The sequence below is a fragment of the Corvus cornix genome, chromosome 18, assembly GCF_000738735.6.
Source record: "Corvus cornix cornix isolate S_Up_H32 chromosome 18, ASM73873v5, whole genome shotgun sequence".
NCBI lineage: Eukaryota > Metazoa > Chordata > Aves > Passeriformes > Corvidae > Corvus > Corvus cornix.
This window is the reverse complement of record NC_046347.1, coordinates 1,663,529-1,680,501: the sequence shown is the minus strand read 5'-3', so window position 1 is coordinate 1,680,501 and position 16,973 is coordinate 1,663,529. Positions and strand designations below refer to the sequence as shown.

Genomic DNA, 16,973 nt, shown 5'->3' with positions numbered 1-16,973 from the left:
GGTAGCGGATGACCAGCCGGCAGAGCCCCGGCAGTGGCCGGGCCGGGATCCCCGGGAGCGGATGACCAGCGGGCAGAGAGCCCCGGGAGCGGATGACCAGCGGGCAGGGCCCGGCAGTGGCCGGCAGATCCCGGGAGCGGATGACCAGCGGGCAGATCCCGGTCACGTGACAGCGGCCGGCCAGGACGGCAGCGATTCAGGGGCGGAGCTGCTGCTGCCGTTTCTCGCTTTCCATTGGTCCGCTCGCATCACGTGGCAAAGGGGGCGGGCCGACCGCTGGCATTTCTCGCCTCCCATTGGCTGCGCCGCGTCAGGCGGGGCAGGGGCGCTGGCGCTGATTGGCGGCGGGGCGGGTGCGCGCGGATGTGGGGCTGGTGCGGGCGCTGCCGCCGGGCCGCGGGCTCGTGTGGCGGCGGGCGGGGAGCGGCGCCGGGCTCGGCATCGCGCTCAGGGCCGGCTCCCGCGGCTGGGCCATGTCCGAGGGGCCCTCGGCGGCGCAGCCGGCGCGGCGGCCCAAGGACGTGCCCCGGCACGTGTGGGCCCGCGAGCGGCGGCGGAACGCGGGCACGGGCCTGGCGGGGCCCAACACGGTGTACGTGCAGGTGGTGGCGGCCGGGAGCCGCGACGCGGGGGCCGCCGTGTATGTGTTCTCCGAGTTCAACCGGTGAGTGCGGCGCTGGGGTCGGCACCGGCAGCGGAGCTCCCCGTTGGGCCTGCCCTGACGCCCCTTTCCCCCCAGGTATCTGTTCAACTGCGGCGAGGGCACGCAGCGCGCCATGCAGGAGCACAAGTAAGTGGGACAGCGAAGGGGGGACACCCCGGGGCGGGACCGGCCCCTGCTCACCCCCGTCTGCCCCGCAGGCTGAAGATCTCCCACCTGGACAGCATCTTCCTCAGCCGCGTGTCCTGGGCCAACGTCGGGGGGCTGCCAGGTGAGTGCGGGGAGCCCGCAGCGGCTCTCGGGCCGGGCGCGGTCACTTTGCGAGGTGCCCGGTGCGGCGTGCGGGGGTGTTTTAGACAGCGGTGGGCACGGCGGCATCGCTCTCCCAGGGCTGGGCTGCGCGTGGGGCTCTGCGGTGCTTCCCGCTGCTCTGTGGGCTCTGCGACAGTGCAGACACGTGGTGGGACAGGCTCTGCCTGTCCAGCGTGCCTGGCTTCAGCTTCCCAAAATCTCCTGCAGCAGAAGGTGTTGCCAGCAGGGAGCTGTTTGTGAGTTAGGCTGGTTTGAGTCCAAAGGAACATGCAAAAGTTTGTGGCCACCACTGTCCTCAGTGCAGGATGAGGTTAGAACAGGTGGCTATGGATCTTGTCCATTAAAATTCTGGAAATCTCCAAGAAAAGGAGAAGGTTAACAATCTGTTCAGGTGTATGAAGATGTGTAGATATTTTCTTTATCTGCAGAGGTGAGTGACTTGTTGAAACTGCCACAAAGCTGAGGCAAAACTGAATTTAGGTCTGAGTTCAGTTCTGGCCTTTGTGGAGCGGCCAGGCACTCCTGAACAGAGAGGGATCTTTCTTTTGGGATATACCAGTGGTTGCTAGGGCTGTGAAAAGCTGTTTCTCTGCTTGCTTTTAGGTATGATTCTCACACTGAAGGCTATAGGGCTTCAGAGGTGCGTGTTCCTGGGGCCACCAAAGCTGGTAAGTATGGCAAGATGCAGAAGGGAGAGCAAAGCCTGAAAATGCTAAAGCTCAGCCTGGAACTGGGAGAGCTGGTGGCAAAGGGAATCTTTGTGCAGGTGTGAAATGCTGGTCTGAGTCAGTGTCAGCCCAAAGGGCTGGCTTCAAAATCCAAATCTCTTCAGTTACAGGACAGCAGAAGTCTTCTGCTCCTGTCCTGTAGTCCTGTATCCTGATAAATCAGCTTTTGGGAGAAGGGAGGATCTTTGTTCCCTTGTCTGCTCCCTCCCCATTTTGTATTAATAGAAGCTCAGTCTCTGACCTCCTGTTCAATGTGGTCCTTGCCAGCCTAATGCCGCCGGAAATTTGCAATCCTCAGCATTGTTTTATTTCCTTGCAGTTTCTGCTGACTAATTACATGGATGGAAGGGGTGGGGACAGTGGTTCTTTCTCTTTCTAAGGGCTCAGTGACTGACAGAGCTGCCCAGATTTGTCTGCCTGGGTGTTGAACCTTTGCCTTCCCTGAGAAGTGTCTGTAGCTGCTGGAAGTGGTGCCTGTCATGGTGCACTGCTTGTGCCACCTCCTGAGACGCTGTCTCTTTTCCAGCAAAACTACTTGAAAGCCATTCGCCTCTTTCCCGGGCCCCTCAAGAGGATGGATTTAGGTACGTGGGGCAGGGATGTGTAGCAAAGGAACTTGTAACTTTTTGTTTCATCTGTAGCCAGGCTTGCATTGATCTGTAACAGCTTCCGCCTCTGCTTTGGGTCCGCTCTGAGGATGTTTTAAACGTGTTTTGTTCTGATACACTGTTCAAACCCCTCACAACAGTGTTTCCAGCTCTGTTTCTGCTCAGGGGCTGCAGGGCTGGCTGATACAGACAGCATTTGGTTTTAAAACGCTGTGAAGGCACTTTGCTTCCAGAGTCGGCCAGTGAATTTGCTCACTGTCGTATCACGGACTGCTCCCTGCGGATGATGAGCTTTTAAAATTTGAATTATTCATTGGGGTTTGCAGTTGGGCGGAGAAAGGGAAGGGGAACATTCAGCAGGTTGTGTTTAAGAAAGGAAAAGACACTTTTCTGATTTATGTTCTTGAAGAGTGTGACTCTCTGCTTAGGCACTTGTTAATGGTGGTTTTTGATCTCTTCCCAGCTGTGCAGTTGCACACAGAGCCTGAGTACAAGGATGAGACCATGACTGTCTGCCAAATACCTCTGACAGGTGAGCTCGTGGTGCTGCAGAGAGGCAGGGGAAGCATGTGCTCAGTAAGCACAGTGAAGGTTCAAGGAGCAGCTTCTGTTTTGCCAGCCTGAGTAAGCAGAGGTTCAGGAGAAGGATCTCATTTAAATAACAAGACCTGCTGAGTCAGGGCCTTGGCTTGTTCCTTTAGGTGTGTGTGGATGGAATGACTTGTGAAACATCCCTGGATTTGGCTTTCTCAGCCAGCTGAGTTCTTCCTGCTGGAAACTGTGATACTGAGGGTGCAGCACAGAGTTTAACAGTTTGGGGAGAAGGACTTGGATGAGGGATGGCTCCTGAAATAAATAATTGGAGTATGCAAGTGCAAGCTACACTGGGGGGAGCAGCTCTGTATTCTGCTGCAATTCAGACCTGACTGTCATGGAAGGGGGAATGCTGCTCCTGCTTTTCTTATCTGTTGCTTCTGATTGAGTGATCTTTGTCTGCTTTTATTGGATTTGGGACAGGAAAATCACTGGCTGCTGAAAGTACATTCCCCCAGAGTCCTGGAGCATCTCCCCAAGGTGGAAATAGCCCCAAAGGGGACACAGGGCCTGGATCCCCGAGAGCTGCACAGCAAAGCTTGGAGGAAGGAAAGGGAAAAGAAAGCCCAAAGAAGACAGGTGAAACACATGGAATGGCCTTCTCAACTTTAATGAGATGAAGCCAAATTAAGGATAGGAGTTTGTCCTCTGAGCCATTTGCTCTCTGAAAGTGAGGTCTGTGGAGAAGCTCAGCTGGAAGATTCCATGGAGCACAAAGTGTTCTGGTACTTTGGAAGTTGATGGAGAACTTAAAAGGCCTAGAAATTGGACATGATTGGTGCTTGGGTGTGATTAGTCCCTGTAGTAGTTTGCTTCTGGCTGGGGTGGGTGCTCCAACCTTTGTAATTTAATTACAGGTGGATGCTGGGCTGATTATTTTTCAGTCTTGGGCCTTAGTTTGGCTTCTTGTATCTAAAGCCATGGGCTCTCTGGCCTTGGGTGTTCATAACATTTTGCTGCTTGGGCTCCAAGTTAACTGGATAATGTTCCTGTTAATGCTTTAGCAAATTTTGGCACATACTGGTTTTAAGAAAAGTGATGGTGAGTGATGATTTTTAGTAGTTTTGTTTTCTTTTACAGGTGATGAGCAGAAGTGTGCTAGGAGGCATCCTGATCTGGTGACGGCTTTTCTGTGTAAAGTAAGCTTGGGCAGAGTCTCTAAACCAACACAGAACAGATTAGAGAACAGAACAGAGTATTTCAGTGGGAAGGGACATGCAGTGATCATCTATGCCCACAGGATGGGTTGGGTTGGAAGAGACCTTAGGGATAATCTCATTCCATGCCCCCATGGGCAGGGACACCTTCTACAAGACCAGGTTGCTCCAAGCCCTATCCAACCGGGCCTTGGACACTTCCCCACCCAGTCCAACTGCCTGGCCACTTTAGGCTGGCCAAAATTTAAAACATATTAATAAGGGCATTGTCCAAACATCTCTTAAACATGGGCAGGCTTGGGGCATTGGCCACCCTCTGTAGGGAAATACTTCCTAACATCACTCGCTGCAGGGATTTAACTGGAGACAGCGTTTTCAAGTAGGGCTTTGAAGCTCTAATGTGCTTCTGCTTTTCAAGTGTCAGAGTTGCAGCAGCATGAGTAGGAATGAGTAAAACTGGAGGCGTTTTTTAGAATCCAGCAGTGGTTCTGAGTGTACAGGTTCCATTCTTGCTTAACCCTCAGGGCAGGGCAGGCTGTTGTGCTTGCTTGGCTAAAGAGGGGAGCAAGAAGCAGCAGCAGGATCCTGGAAAGCAGGCAGTCTAGAAAAACCTATTTGGGGTAAATTGGAGCAGTGGCTGTGGAACTGAAGAGGGAAAAAACCATTCCCTTGATTTGTGGAGAAAGTCTTAACGTGGCGGTACATGGATCTTGTTTCCTGTCCGTGTTGATTTGGGTGATGATTGTGTTTAACTCTTTGCAGATTCACCCAAGGAAGGGGAAGTTCCTAGCAGCTAAAGCGCAGGAGATGGGCCTGCCAGTGTGAGTATGAGAGCCCAGCGTGGGGCACGGGGCAGCAGCAGGCACCTGGCTGTTGGCAAGCTAAATATTTGTGTGGCCTTGTTCTCAGGGGAACTCCAGCCATCCTTCCCATAATTACAGCTCTCAAAAATGGGGAGAGCATCACTTTTGAAGGCAGAGAGGTAAGATGTGTTTGTGCTTCTGTGTGGCTTTCCCACTCTCCCTCCTTCACTGGGCTCCCAGGGTGACAGGCTTTTGTGCAGAATGCTTTGCCTACCAGTACGTCCTGGGACTGTCCCAGCTCCAGGTTGTTGCTGAGTGTGGCATGTCTGGGGCTGTTGGGGTGGTGATCATGGGAATGAACTCCTGTGTGGGTATGGCTGGGGGTTTGCTGTTTGGCAGAGCTGCTTCATCTTCCCTTCCCAAAACTGATACAGGTCTAGGAGTGAGTTAGTGGAGTTAATACCTGAATTTTTTAAGTCTGGGTGTTGAATGCCTGTGTAGCCATCACTCCCTCCTTACCTTGTTTGCACCTCTGACACCAAAAGAAACTCAACAGTTCTGGGGAACAGGGTCTGACTCTCTCAAACACTGGAGTGAGAGGCAGAGCCAGCTCTGGCCGTGGCCCAGGGGATCTGCAAGTGAAGATCCTGACCTGCGAGACAGGATCAGCACATCTTAGTATCACAAGAATTTCATAGAGCCTTTTTTTTTTCCGCAAACATGCTTTTGCTACCATCTGAATTCTGTCATGGGAACTTAGAAACTGCTAAAATTCCCCTCCTCAGGTTAGGTTGTGGTTTCTCTGAGGCCAGGGTTGGGATTTGCTGTTACACAGCAAAATGCAAATGTGTGTAATGAGAGCAGAAAGGGCCCAAGAGCTGCCCTGGCTGGGTGTACTGAGCATTGAGAGGGGCTGCTGGGTCTGTCCAGCTGAAGGAGTCTGACACAGAGGTGCAGGAAGGGCTGTGAGTCCAGGCTGGTTGTGGTGTGACCACTGTGTATCTGCCTGCAGCTCTTCCCTGAGGAGCTGTGCACTCCCACTGACCCTGGCCCCAGTGTTCCTGGTGCTGGAGTGTCCTCATGAGGGCTTTGTGGATGCTGTCTGTGAAAACGAGACCTTCCGAAGGTAGGGCTGGGGCACCTGGAATGTTTGAGTGCTGAGCTTTGCCTAAGAGAAGCTCTTCTTGTAGTCTGGATATGCTGTTTCTCATGGCTGATATCTGAGCTCTTTGGCACTGATGCAAGAAAGGATTGGTGGTGCATTTTGAAGCTTTTAGGAAAGGCAGGACCTGTGGGGTTCTGTGGCTGCCATGGGCCTGTTTTCCCTCAGGGCTCTCCAGAGCAGGAATGTGCCCTGGTGTCTGCCTGGGGAGCAGTGGAGGCTGCTGCTTCCCTGGCTGCTGGAAGCCTGGACTGCATATAACAACTCTGTTGGGCTTGTGCAGAAGCATTTGGGCTCCTGGAGGCTCTGCAGATGTTGTTGTTGATGGAGAAGAGGAACTGGCCTGTGGGGGACAGTAGAGGGTCAGCAAATGGTGGCCCTGAGCCTCCTGCTTTTGGTGATGCAGAGCCTGGAGCTCCTGGGCTGTGCTCTGGAGATGCCTGCTCTGCCTGCCCCAGGGGGCTTCTGTGGTAGCACCAAAGTGGGAGAGGGGAGGGGATGTCCAAGGACATGGACTGGAGCAGAGATGTTCTTTTTGTTGGAATGTGTCCCAGGTACCAGGAGGGAGTTCCTGAGCACCAGGTGGCCTTGGTCATTCACATGACTCCCGAGTCAGTGCTTCGAGATGGCCGCTACCAGCAGTGGATGGAGAGGTACGTGGGTCTGTGGCCCCTGGGTTCCTGTCTCTGTGGGCAGCAGCCTGTTCTGGTGATGCACGTTTGTTCCAAAGACAAAAGAGCTCTAAAAAGAGGGCTCTGCTGGCTCAGGTGAGATTTTTAGCTCAGGTGTGAACATGTGTGCAGTGCTAATGTGGGGCTGAAGCTGTTGTGCATTATTGTCCTCTGACAGATTCGGGCCTGGCACTCAGCACTTGGTGCTCAATGAAAACTCCTCTGCTGTGCACAACCCACGCAGCTACAAGATCCAAACTCAGCTGAACCTCATCCACCCAGAGATCTTCCCTCTGCTCACCACCTACCAGAGCAAGGTAATGCAGGCCCTCCTTGCCCCTGTGCCTCGTGCCCTGAGCAAAGGCCGTGTCTCACGTCACCCTCCTCCCACAGGAAGCAGAGGCTGCTTGCCCTGTGCCCATCGTGCGAGGGGAGTGCCTCCTGAAATACCACCTCAGGCCTCAGCAGGAGTGGCAGAGGTCAGTGGGAATCTTTTTCTTCCCAGGTTTTGGGTGTTGGCTTGAAGCAGCTCTTCAGTGAGGGCGGGCACTGTGTCAGGATCCCCTGCAGATCCTTTCTGGTGGCAGTCTCGAGGACGGTGTCCCTATCCCTGAAAGGCTCAGACAAGGTGTAGCACGTGGATGAGTGAACCACTGAAAACACCACCTGGCCAGTGGTTTGGAGTTCTGTTTCTGTCCCTTGCTCCTGTAGCCTTGTGGTCCTTTGTCCTTTGCTTTGACTCATGCTGTGCACCCAGCTGTGGCTGTGGCAGAGCAGATCGGGGCAGGGAGAGAGGTTTTGGGGAGCCCAGTGAAAGTCTTACCATCTGAAGACCTAGAAAGCCTGCCATTAGAGCTGAAAGCTCCAGGTGGTTAAACAGATGCTGCCTTTGCTCCTGGTGGGCAAATAGATGAAGCTACACAGGTCCAGGCACCACAGGGGGCAAGGGGATTTCAGCCACCATGGCTCAGATTTCTGGCTTTGTTGGGCACAACAGGAGGATGCAGGTGCCAAGAAGAGTTTAACTTTCTCTGATAAGGTATCTGGAGGCCTGTAGTACTGCATGTGCTCTGAAGCAGGCCCAGGATACAGGTCTCTTAATTTTCCAGCAATGCCTGAATCCCTTTAGGTGGCTGCTCCTCTTCCAGGAGCCTCTGTGCTGCCTTGCAGTGCCCTCTAGTGCCTAGCAGCTCTGGATGGGATGAAGTGCTATTGCAGGAGTGTTTCCACTTGGGTGGAATGATCATTCTGTGCCTGGCTCAGTCCAACCAGGCCTTTTTGGCACACACCACACTTGTGGATGTGCCTTCTCCAACCCCTCAAAATGGAAAGAGCATTTGTCCCTTTGTTCTAAGGCTGTTTTGTCACAGGAATTTGGCACTTTGCTCTGGAAAGGGCTGTTTCAGTTCCTACCTTGCCCCATCCTGATAATGGCCTGTTCTTGCAGAGATGCTGTGACTGTCTGTGATCCTGACACGTTTGTTAGTGAAGCCTTGGATCTCCCTGACTTCCAGACCCGTGTGAAGGAGTGCAAAGAGAGCCTGTCTGCTGTACCAGGTATGGATCAGCACCTTAGCTTGGATCAGTGGGATGGAAAATAGGAGCTCTTGGTGACCCACTGCTTCAGAGCCCAGATGAAGCTGTGAAGTGCTGGGGCTTGTTCTGCCTTCCCTTGTAAACCTCATGCTGAGGGGGGCAAAAATGAACTGTGCTGGACATGTTGGCTCTGGAGTTACTGGGCTGGTAAATTAACTGGTGTCTGACCAGGCAGTGTGTGGAGAACATTTGCCTACAAATCCTTGTTGTCTGTTTTCTCTAGGAAATGTGGGTGCTTATCCTGAGATTGTGTTCTTGGGAACAGGATCTGCAATTCCAATGAAAATCCGCAATGTCAGCTCCACGCTGGTGAACACCAGGTAACCCCAGTGCTCTCTGATCTCTGCCTTCCAAACCAAAAGATGCCCCTCCCTGCATGGCCCTGCTCAGAGCTCCTACAGTGGCTGCTAAATATCTCTGTCACTCTCACTAGTGCTACCCGCTCCCTGCTGCTGGACTGTGGAGAAGGAACCTTTGGACAGCTCTGCCGCCACTACGGAGAGCAAGTTGACCAAGTGCTGTGTAACCTGGTGGCTGTGTTTGTGTCCCACATGCACACGGATCATCATTCGGTGGGTTCAGTGTGTGGGAAGGGGCAGGGGCTCTGTGCAGCTGTGCTCTGAACCTTGGGGCTCAGCTGTAGCTCCAGCTGATGAATGTGGGCTGCCCTGCTCTGCATTCCTCTCTGCGTTCATTCCCCAGGCACTGCTCAATCTGTCTGTGGTTCTAATCCCCTCTCCCTTCTTGTTTGTTCTGACTCTGGGCTTGCTGAGCTGTGGTAGCTCTGTTGCCACTGACTCCCCAGACACTTCTGACTGCCCTTGGTGTCTCCTTTGTTTCCCTTTGCAGGGGCTGGTGAATATCCTGATGGAGCGAAGGAGAGCTTTTGTAAGTAGCATTGGTGTTTCTCTGCTCCTGAACTTGGCTTGGGGTGAGGGGAGGGGAACTTCAGAGTAGTGGAGAAGCACCAGCCTTTCTCTAGCATTTCTCCTCTCTGATTTGGTGTACACCTGATACTGATTTTTTTTCCCCTACTTTTGCTTTTGCAGGCAGCCCTTGGTCAGGCTTTTCAGCCCTCTGTTTCTGGTAGCACCTGAGCAGATCATGCCTTGGGCTGCACGAGTACCACAATAACTGTGAGGAGATTCTTGGAGAACATCAAGTGAGTGTTTTGTGTGGAGAAATGTCCTTGGTCCTTATTCAAAGGCAAGCCCTTGTCATCCATTCCCCCACCCCTTTGTTGGAGGTGATTCTGACTCCCTTCCACTGCTGTAGAACAAGGATGTGCAGTTTGCAGAGGCAGGATAGGGTTGTTATTCAGTGGTGCTGCTTAATAGAGGTTTACATGCAGGCTTCCCTTTTCCATAGGGCAAGTAGAAGAAAGAGTATTTGATAGTGGGGACAGTGATTGGATGAGTTACTGGGGCACCAATGAAAGCAAGAGGTAAAACAGACAGATCACTGAACTGAGAATGAGAAAGAGGAAGAAATCAGCTGCCTTAAAGAGAAGATCAGGTTTTATTTTGTACCTGTCCTTAATTATCTCTTCTTCCCTCCCTCGCAGAATGATTCCTTCTCAGTCCTCTTGTGAAAGGCTGTGAGAACATCAGACCCAAAGCCAAGGAGTTTGTGAGCTCTCTCTTAGAGAGCTACGACCTGGCTGAGGTGAGTTCCTGAGCTGGGGGCTCTGTGGCTGGAGGGGACCTGGGTCTAACACTTTGTTTCCTTGTTCAGTTCAGACCTGTGAAGTCCAACACTGTAAAAATGCTTTGCATGTTCAGTGATCCACAAGTCTGGCTGGAAAGTAGTTTATTCTGGTGATACAATGCCCTGCATGGCCTTAGTGCAAATGGGTAGGTAAACAAAACCCTCTGCTTGAAGAATCTCTTGGAGAAAGGTCTCCATCTGTCAGTACCCAAAGTGGGCACTCCCAAACTTTGGTGCTGTGTCTGCCACGCAGCGAGGGGCTGAGGAGGGACAGGAGGGCTCCTGGAGAGGCAGTTGGCTGCTCAGTCTTCAGCTGAAGATTGAATGTGATTGTTTGTTTGTGCAGGTAAAAATGCCAACCTGCTGATCCACGAAGCCACGCTGGAAGATGGCATGGAAAAAGAAGCTATAGAGAAGACCCACAGGTGGGGTGTGTTCTGCTGTCTGTCCCTGTTCAGAAGGGGAAGCTGCACAGCTGGGTGTAGCCCTTGAAGCTGATGGTGAGGGGCCCAAGTTCGTGTCAAAGGTTCTGGTGTGCGTAGAGCTCTTCTACACTGGAGCTGATGTGTTGGTCATTGCAGCAGCTCTGAAACCACCTCAGCTCCTCTCAACATCCCCCAAAAGAAACGGGGAAAGCTTTCAAGCAGACAGTGGTAACTCTACAAATAGACCAGCCCAAGGGAAAGGCCCTCTGCATGGTTACATCTTGGGACTAAGCTCAGGGGGTAGAAGGGTCCTCTTACCCCCACAGCTCACTGAGAGCACTGCAGCCAGGGATTCCATGTGCTGCTCCCAGCAAACGTGGGAGACCAAGAGCAGCTGCTTGGAATTCCCTGTGAGTCACAGTACAAGAGCTGGGCCTGTTGACACCCTGGGACAAGTGCCTGTCCCCAGTTTGTGGAGCTCTTAAATGCAAGGCTCCAACAATTACAGCTGCTTTCCCTCGTTCAGGGTTGTGTGGAAGTTGCAGGCTGCCCCATGCTCAGCAGGTGTGAGGTCACTTGGTGTGGTGTGACCCTGGGTGCAGAGCAGCAGTACCTGCCAGCCTGGCTGTGACCAGGGTGTGTTCCTTTTGCAGCACGACCTCCCAGGCCATCCAGACTGGGATGAAGATGAATGCAGAGTTCATCATGCTCAATCACTTCAGTCAGAGATACGCCAAGATCCCGCTGTTCAGCGAAGACTTCAGCGAGAAGGTTGGCATTGCCTTTGACCACATGAGGGTAAGTTGGGAGCTGGGCGCCAGGCCTGGGAATGGTGTCAGGGTTACTTTGGGATGCTCATTAATTAAATGCTCCTCTTGTGCTTTATCAATATTCCATCTCCTGAAGAGCAGGCTCTGAAACAGCTCCTTCAACTGCTGGCAGCAGATACCCTGTGCCACCCTTTCCTCACACTGGTGTGAGACAGGTGCTGATGGCCCTTGAATCCAGCTCTTAACACCCTGGGTACTTGCCTCATGTCACCTCAAGTCTGTGCTTGCTACTCCCAGCCAAAAAAACTAATATTGCTTCCATTCCCATCCCAACTGATGAGCTGCTCCAGTGGCTTTCTGCAGCAGACATCTGGGAGACAAAAGCTGGCTGAAGGCACCTGTGGCAGTGAGGGCAGCTCACTGTCACTCAGAATTTGTACTGGGTCACAGCATTCCTGGGAAGAAAACCTCAATAACTCGTTGAGGTCAGGGCTGCTCTGTGCACACAGAGAGGGGCAGTGCCCTGCTGTCTGCACAGGCTGAAGGCAAGGGGGGAGCAAGGGAATCAAACAGCAGTTGTCACGCAGGAGCTCCTGTGCTTCTGTTCCAGGTACGTTTCGGTGACTTCCCGGCCATCCCGAAGCTGATCCCGCCCCTGAAGGCTTTGTTTGCAGACGACATCGTGGAGATGGAGGAGCGCAAGGAGAAGAGGGAGCTGCGGCTGCTGAAGGAGACTGCCCTGGTGCTGGACAAACTGACCAGGGGGGACAGCACGGAGGCAGCGTGCCAGAAACGGAAACAAGCCAAGAACCATCAGGAAGTGCCAGACAAGAAGCTTAAAACAGTCAACTGAGAGAGACAAGGCTGGGAGTGCTGTGCTCTGAGAGAGAAGCCTGGCTCTCCGCAGGCCTCGGGAGCGCGCGGTGCTGCCGGCGCTGCGGGAAAGGGGCTGGCCTGGGCATCTGGGTTTGCTTGGTCATCATGGATCTCCCTGGGCTGCAGCTCCAGTGGGTTGTCAGTAGCACTGGTCCTTGTGGAGACAGGATCTGCCCACACAGCTCCTGTTCTGGGGCCTCACCAGTCCATGGGGTGTTTCTTCTTTTAACCAAAAATTCTTCTCTCTGAACTGTTTTAATTTAACATGTATGTAACAGCAGCAGGTGTGACCTTTGCAAGAGATCAGGTGTGAGGGGCCCTGGAGGGGCCGTGGGTTTGCCAGAAGAAGGTGAGCTGGTCTCAGTGATGGGGGGCATAACCAGCTATCAGAACCCAGGTGATAGGAGGAAAATTAACAGTAAAATGTTAGGGGTTTAGGTTAAATTAGGGGTGAGAATACATCTGTACATCGGTGTTCCCATTTTATTTTGGTTTTCTCTGCTGATTTTTTTTTCAAGAGATCAGCTTTCCAAACCCTTTATTTAGAATCTGAATAAACCGCTCGCCATCCTCCAGAAAGCTGTGTTGTGTGTGGATTGCTAATGAGGAGACAAAAACCTCGATTTGTCTGGAGAATGACCTTGCCTGGCTGATTCAGCACTGGGGTAAAGACCAAGATCTTGCCCATCGGGTGTGGATCATGCTGGAGCCTCGTGGCTGTTTCATGCCAGCACAAGCCTCTCTGCCTTGTTACCCTCAGGACAGGAGTTTTGCTCGCCAGCCCAAGCTGGCACTAACGGGATCTTGAATGGCTCTGGATCAGATGGCTGGGAGTTTTCTTCGAGCATATTCCAGTTCTGGATGCAGGGACGCTGGCAAAGCAGGCAGAGAAGGGGAGGTCTGTGGTTAAGAGTTTTTCTGAGGCTCTTTGTGGGTCAACTTCGCTTCTTCCCTTGCTGCTGCTGCCACTGCCTGTGTTCAGAAGCAGGAGGGCAGTTCTGTGCTATTTCAATTAAGGAATTCATTTTTAAAGAGAACTTGAAGACACTCAGGCCCTGCTCAGGAGATGATACTTGCACACAAGTGAAGACTTAAGACTTCATTTTAAGTTAATGGGAAATTAAGAAGCAGACTGTCAGCAAAGCATCTTTTGATGGTGAGCTGTGCTTTAATGTTATGCTTGGCTAGAGCAGAGACTGGGGAATTGCACATCTGTGTCCTCCAGAAAAGCTCTGCTCGGCTTTTATGAATAGCAGGGGACTGGGGAAAAACAAAATGTTCCTGTTACTGTACAGGTAGAGGCAGGAACAGGCTGTGGTGCCCCAGGGGAGGACCTGGTTACTGCTGGGGTGACACGAGCAGCCCTGGGCCTGCACAGGATCCGTGTGCTGCTTTTCATGGAATTAAAGAAGGGTCTTTTATTTGGAGAACAGTGAACTGCTTCTCCCAGAAGGAATTAATAAAATGGAAATGCAGCGGCGGCAGGAGCCCACAGCACCCAAGTTCCAGCGTCAGGTGGTTGATGCAGGTACGGCGGTGTCGGGAAGGGCAGGCGGGGCTGAGGGACAGGACCTGCCTGTGCCCGCTGTGGAAAAATTCCCCGGGCTGCACTCCGAGCTTCCCGCGGAGCGAGCCGGCCTGGGAGCTCGCTTCTGGGGCTGCACCAGCGGTGCTGGGATGAGGGACACCAACTGGAACAGCAGGAGCGAGGCGGCAGCGCTGGGACCGCCCTCGCATCCCAGCGGGACACGGGAGCGGCTCCCAGGAGTCCCCCGGGCAACGGCGGCGCCTCCTGGCAAACACTGGCCGGAGCCGCGCGGATGGAGCCCGAGGGGCGGCGGGGCCGGAGCGCCGGGAGGAGCCCCCGGAGGAGCCCCCGGAGGAGCCCGGGAGGAGCCGTGCGCGGAGCGGGTGGCGCGGGGCGCGGCGCGGGCGCTGGCCGTGCCCGGGGAGCGCTGGCGGCGCTGGGCGCGGGGCGCGGCGGGGCCGGCGCTGCGGGGCTTCGTGCGGGGCGAGGCGGGGCCGGCGCTGCTCGCCTGGCGGGGCCCGGCCGGGGAGCTGGGGCTGCGCCCGGGCCGCCCCCGCCGCCCCCCAGCGCTACCAAGGCGCTTTTCTTCCTCCGCCCGCCCGGAGCTGGTCCCGGGCCCGCCGAGCTGCTGTGCGGGGATCTGCCCGCAGAGCCCCTGGCGCACTTCGCCGCGCTGGTGGAGGAGGTAAGGGGGAAAAGGCGACGCCGGGGTCTGTAGAGCCCAATGAAACCTCCTAAATCCTGAGCCATGGGGGCTCTGGGCGTCTCCCAGTAGTGGGGGATGAGCCACGTTACACAGTCACAGGATGCAGTCCTGAGAATGAGAAGCTGTGGCTGCCCCATCCCTGGAAGTGTTCAGGGCCAGGGTGGACGGGGCTTGGAGCAGCCTGGGATAGTGGAAGGTGTCCTTGCTCGTGGCAGGGGATGGAACAAGATGAACTTTAAGTGCACCAGGGTCCCAGTTGTCGTTCTAACAACCCCAAAGAAAACCCCAAAAAGGCTTGACTGGTTATGACATGACTCTCATTAGCAGCCCATGTGATCTGAGTAATGGAGACTAAGCCTGCTACTATTGCAGTTGAAGCTGTTGAAGGTGAACTCTGTTTGCCCTGGGGTTGTGCCCTCTTCCCATGGCTCCCTGGACATGGTGGTTGCTGCTGCTGGTCCTCTTCGGTCATGGTGCAAAGAATCTTCAGCACCCTGGAGTGGCACCCCTGGTGCTGGACTGCTTTGTTCCTTTTCAATTCTGTATCTGCGTGTAGCTGGTTTTGTACCTTTATCCTCCCCCAAGTCTGGCCACGTAAAGGCTGCTCATCACCAGGGGCAACCTGGCTCCGATCCCAGAGCAAGGTGACAGACATTGTTGCTGTCCCAGTGCAGAAGAGCCAGAAGCAGCTCATGTCCAGACAAGCCCAGCCCAGAGTTCCCAGCTGCAGGGTCAGTGCAGATCCTGGAACTTCCACTGATAAAGACAGGAACTGTATTTAGTGGGCTGCAGCTTTGGGAAATAACCTAAAACGTGGCTGTGCTGTACATGCCACAGGATCTTCCCTCTGCACGTGGCGGGTGGCTGTGCAGGGACAGCCCCTGGGCTCAGCCCAGCCCTGCTGGCCTGTTCATCGTCACCTGCAGGGAACTGCCTGGGACGGTGCTGAATGTGGGTCTCCAGGCTTGGCCAAGCCAGGACCTCAGAGCCTGGTGGCCAGTCCATCTCCTGCAGCACGTTTTGTCATAGAATCATCAAATCACATCATGGTTTGGGTTGGAAAGGATTTAAAACTTATCCCGTCCCACCCCCTGCCACAGGCAGGGACGCCTTCCACTAGCCCAGGCTGCTCCAAGCCCTGTCCAACCTGACCTTGGGCACTGCCAGGGATCCAGGGGCAGCCCCAGCTTCTCTGGGCACCCTGTGCCAGGGCCTTCCCACCCTCCCAGGGAACAATTTCTTCCTAAATCAAGTCTAAATCTACCCTCCTTCAGCTCTTCTCCATTGTTCTTCCATGACTCCTGCTGTAGGTGATTGTGCCCATCCTGACCAACCGGAAGAACCATCAGGGCTGGCCACGAGTGGTGTCACAAGACATCATCCGTCATGTCCACAGCCTGAAGAGTACTGTCTTCAAGGTTGTTGGCCAAGTGAAGGGCAAGACTTTGCTGCCTCTTCCACCTGGCTCGGAGGGAATCGAGGACATTGATCCTAAAAATGAGAAATTGTGAGTACCAGCCCTTGCTCTCCACTGGATTTTCTTCTGCTGATGCATGTGCTGCTTCCTTTGGGGATCCTCCCTGCCAGACATGGGGACTCTTCTCACTCCCTGTCCTCTGCAGCTCATCAGACTGCCAGGGAGGGGTATTTTGCTCTCTCTGGTTCATGGGCTCTGTCTTTGGGGACTGTGCAACGATACAAGCAGGAAAAGCTCGGAAGTGGAAGGGGATGTGGACACACAGAGGAGCAATGAGCTGCTTGGATCACTGAGGGAAAACTCCAAACTCTGCAGTCACGTTGCTCCAAACCCTGTCCAGCCTGGCTTTGGACACTTCCAGGGATGAGGCAGCCACAGCTTCTCTGGGCAACCTGTGCCAGGGCCTCCCCACCCTCACAGGGAAGAGTTTCTTCCTAATATCTAGTTTAAACCTACTCTCTTTCAGTTTAAAACCATTCCTCCTTATCTTGTCACTCACTGCCCTTGTAAATAGTCTCTCTCATGGGTTTGATTGTTTTGTGGTTTTGAAACATGAATGTGGGCTGTAACTGTAAAATCCAGCTGCCCATTGAGGTAGATCCAACTGGGCAATGCACGTGGACAAGCAGAAAGCAAAGCGACCCTCGTGCTCTGTGTTCTGCAGCCTGGAGCTGATCAACAAATCCCTTGTACATGCCACTGAGTCAGCCATCATTGACTGGAGCCACCAGATCCAGAGAGTGCTGAAGAAGGAGTCCTCAGAGCCTCTCCTGCAAGGCAGCAACCCAAACCCGAGGGTGGAACTGGAGTTCTGGAAGAACAGGTGATGGTGAGGGGCTGGTGGTGCTGGTTTGGGTGGAGGGGGTGCTGCTGCTGTGAGCCAAGAGCAGCTGCTCGGGGTCATGCAGAGACCTGAACCCCCAAAATTGCTCCCACATATAAAATAATGATGTTGGAGTGCCTGGAGGTGGCTGGGCAGTTGGCTGGGTTTAACCTGGCCCCACCACAGTTCAGGGCTACACCGTGAGGGGATTTTGTTGGAAGTGCTGCTTCCATCACTAGGACCAGCCCCAGAGCTGATGGGCTCTCTCCATGCCAGCAGCTGGCTGCTGGTGGTGCAAGAGCAGGGTTAGATGAGCCAGGGAGTGGAATTTCACCTGCCCTTTGTGCTGTATTGGCTCAGGCTGACTCA

General features: G+C 54.0%; 2 protein-coding genes across 2 annotated transcripts in view; both read left to right on the top strand.

Annotated features, from left to right (window-relative positions):
* The first annotated feature begins 458 nt into the window (after positions 1-458).
* On the top strand, positions 459-12,575 carry LOC120410974 (zinc phosphodiesterase ELAC protein 2-like). The gene is given in 28 exon segments (XM_039562483.1): positions 459-664; positions 740-790; positions 862-932; positions 1,577-1,641; positions 2,228-2,285; positions 2,773-2,841; positions 3,327-3,482; positions 3,984-4,042; positions 4,823-4,881; positions 4,970-5,042; positions 5,876-5,914; positions 5,916-5,989; positions 6,580-6,678; positions 6,875-7,013; positions 7,090-7,175; positions 8,144-8,253; positions 8,516-8,612; positions 8,726-8,864; positions 9,142-9,180; positions 9,342-9,359; positions 9,361-9,405; positions 9,407-9,458; positions 9,857-9,961; positions 10,027-10,056; positions 10,059-10,145; positions 10,346-10,424; positions 11,078-11,222; positions 11,805-12,575. Coding segments are annotated over 28 exon segments (2,478 nt in total). The 5' UTR covers positions 459-473; the 3' UTR covers positions 12,048-12,575.
* A 1,579-nt stretch (positions 12,576-14,154) lies between these two features.
* The window catches only part of DNAH9 (dynein axonemal heavy chain 9), a 179,501-nt gene continuing 176,682 nt past the window's right edge, over positions 14,155-16,973 (top strand). Inside the window, 3 exon segments of the mRNA XM_039562282.1 lie at positions 14,155-14,283; positions 15,615-15,811; positions 16,446-16,604. The gene's annotated coding sequence lies outside the window, so the exon portion shown is untranslated.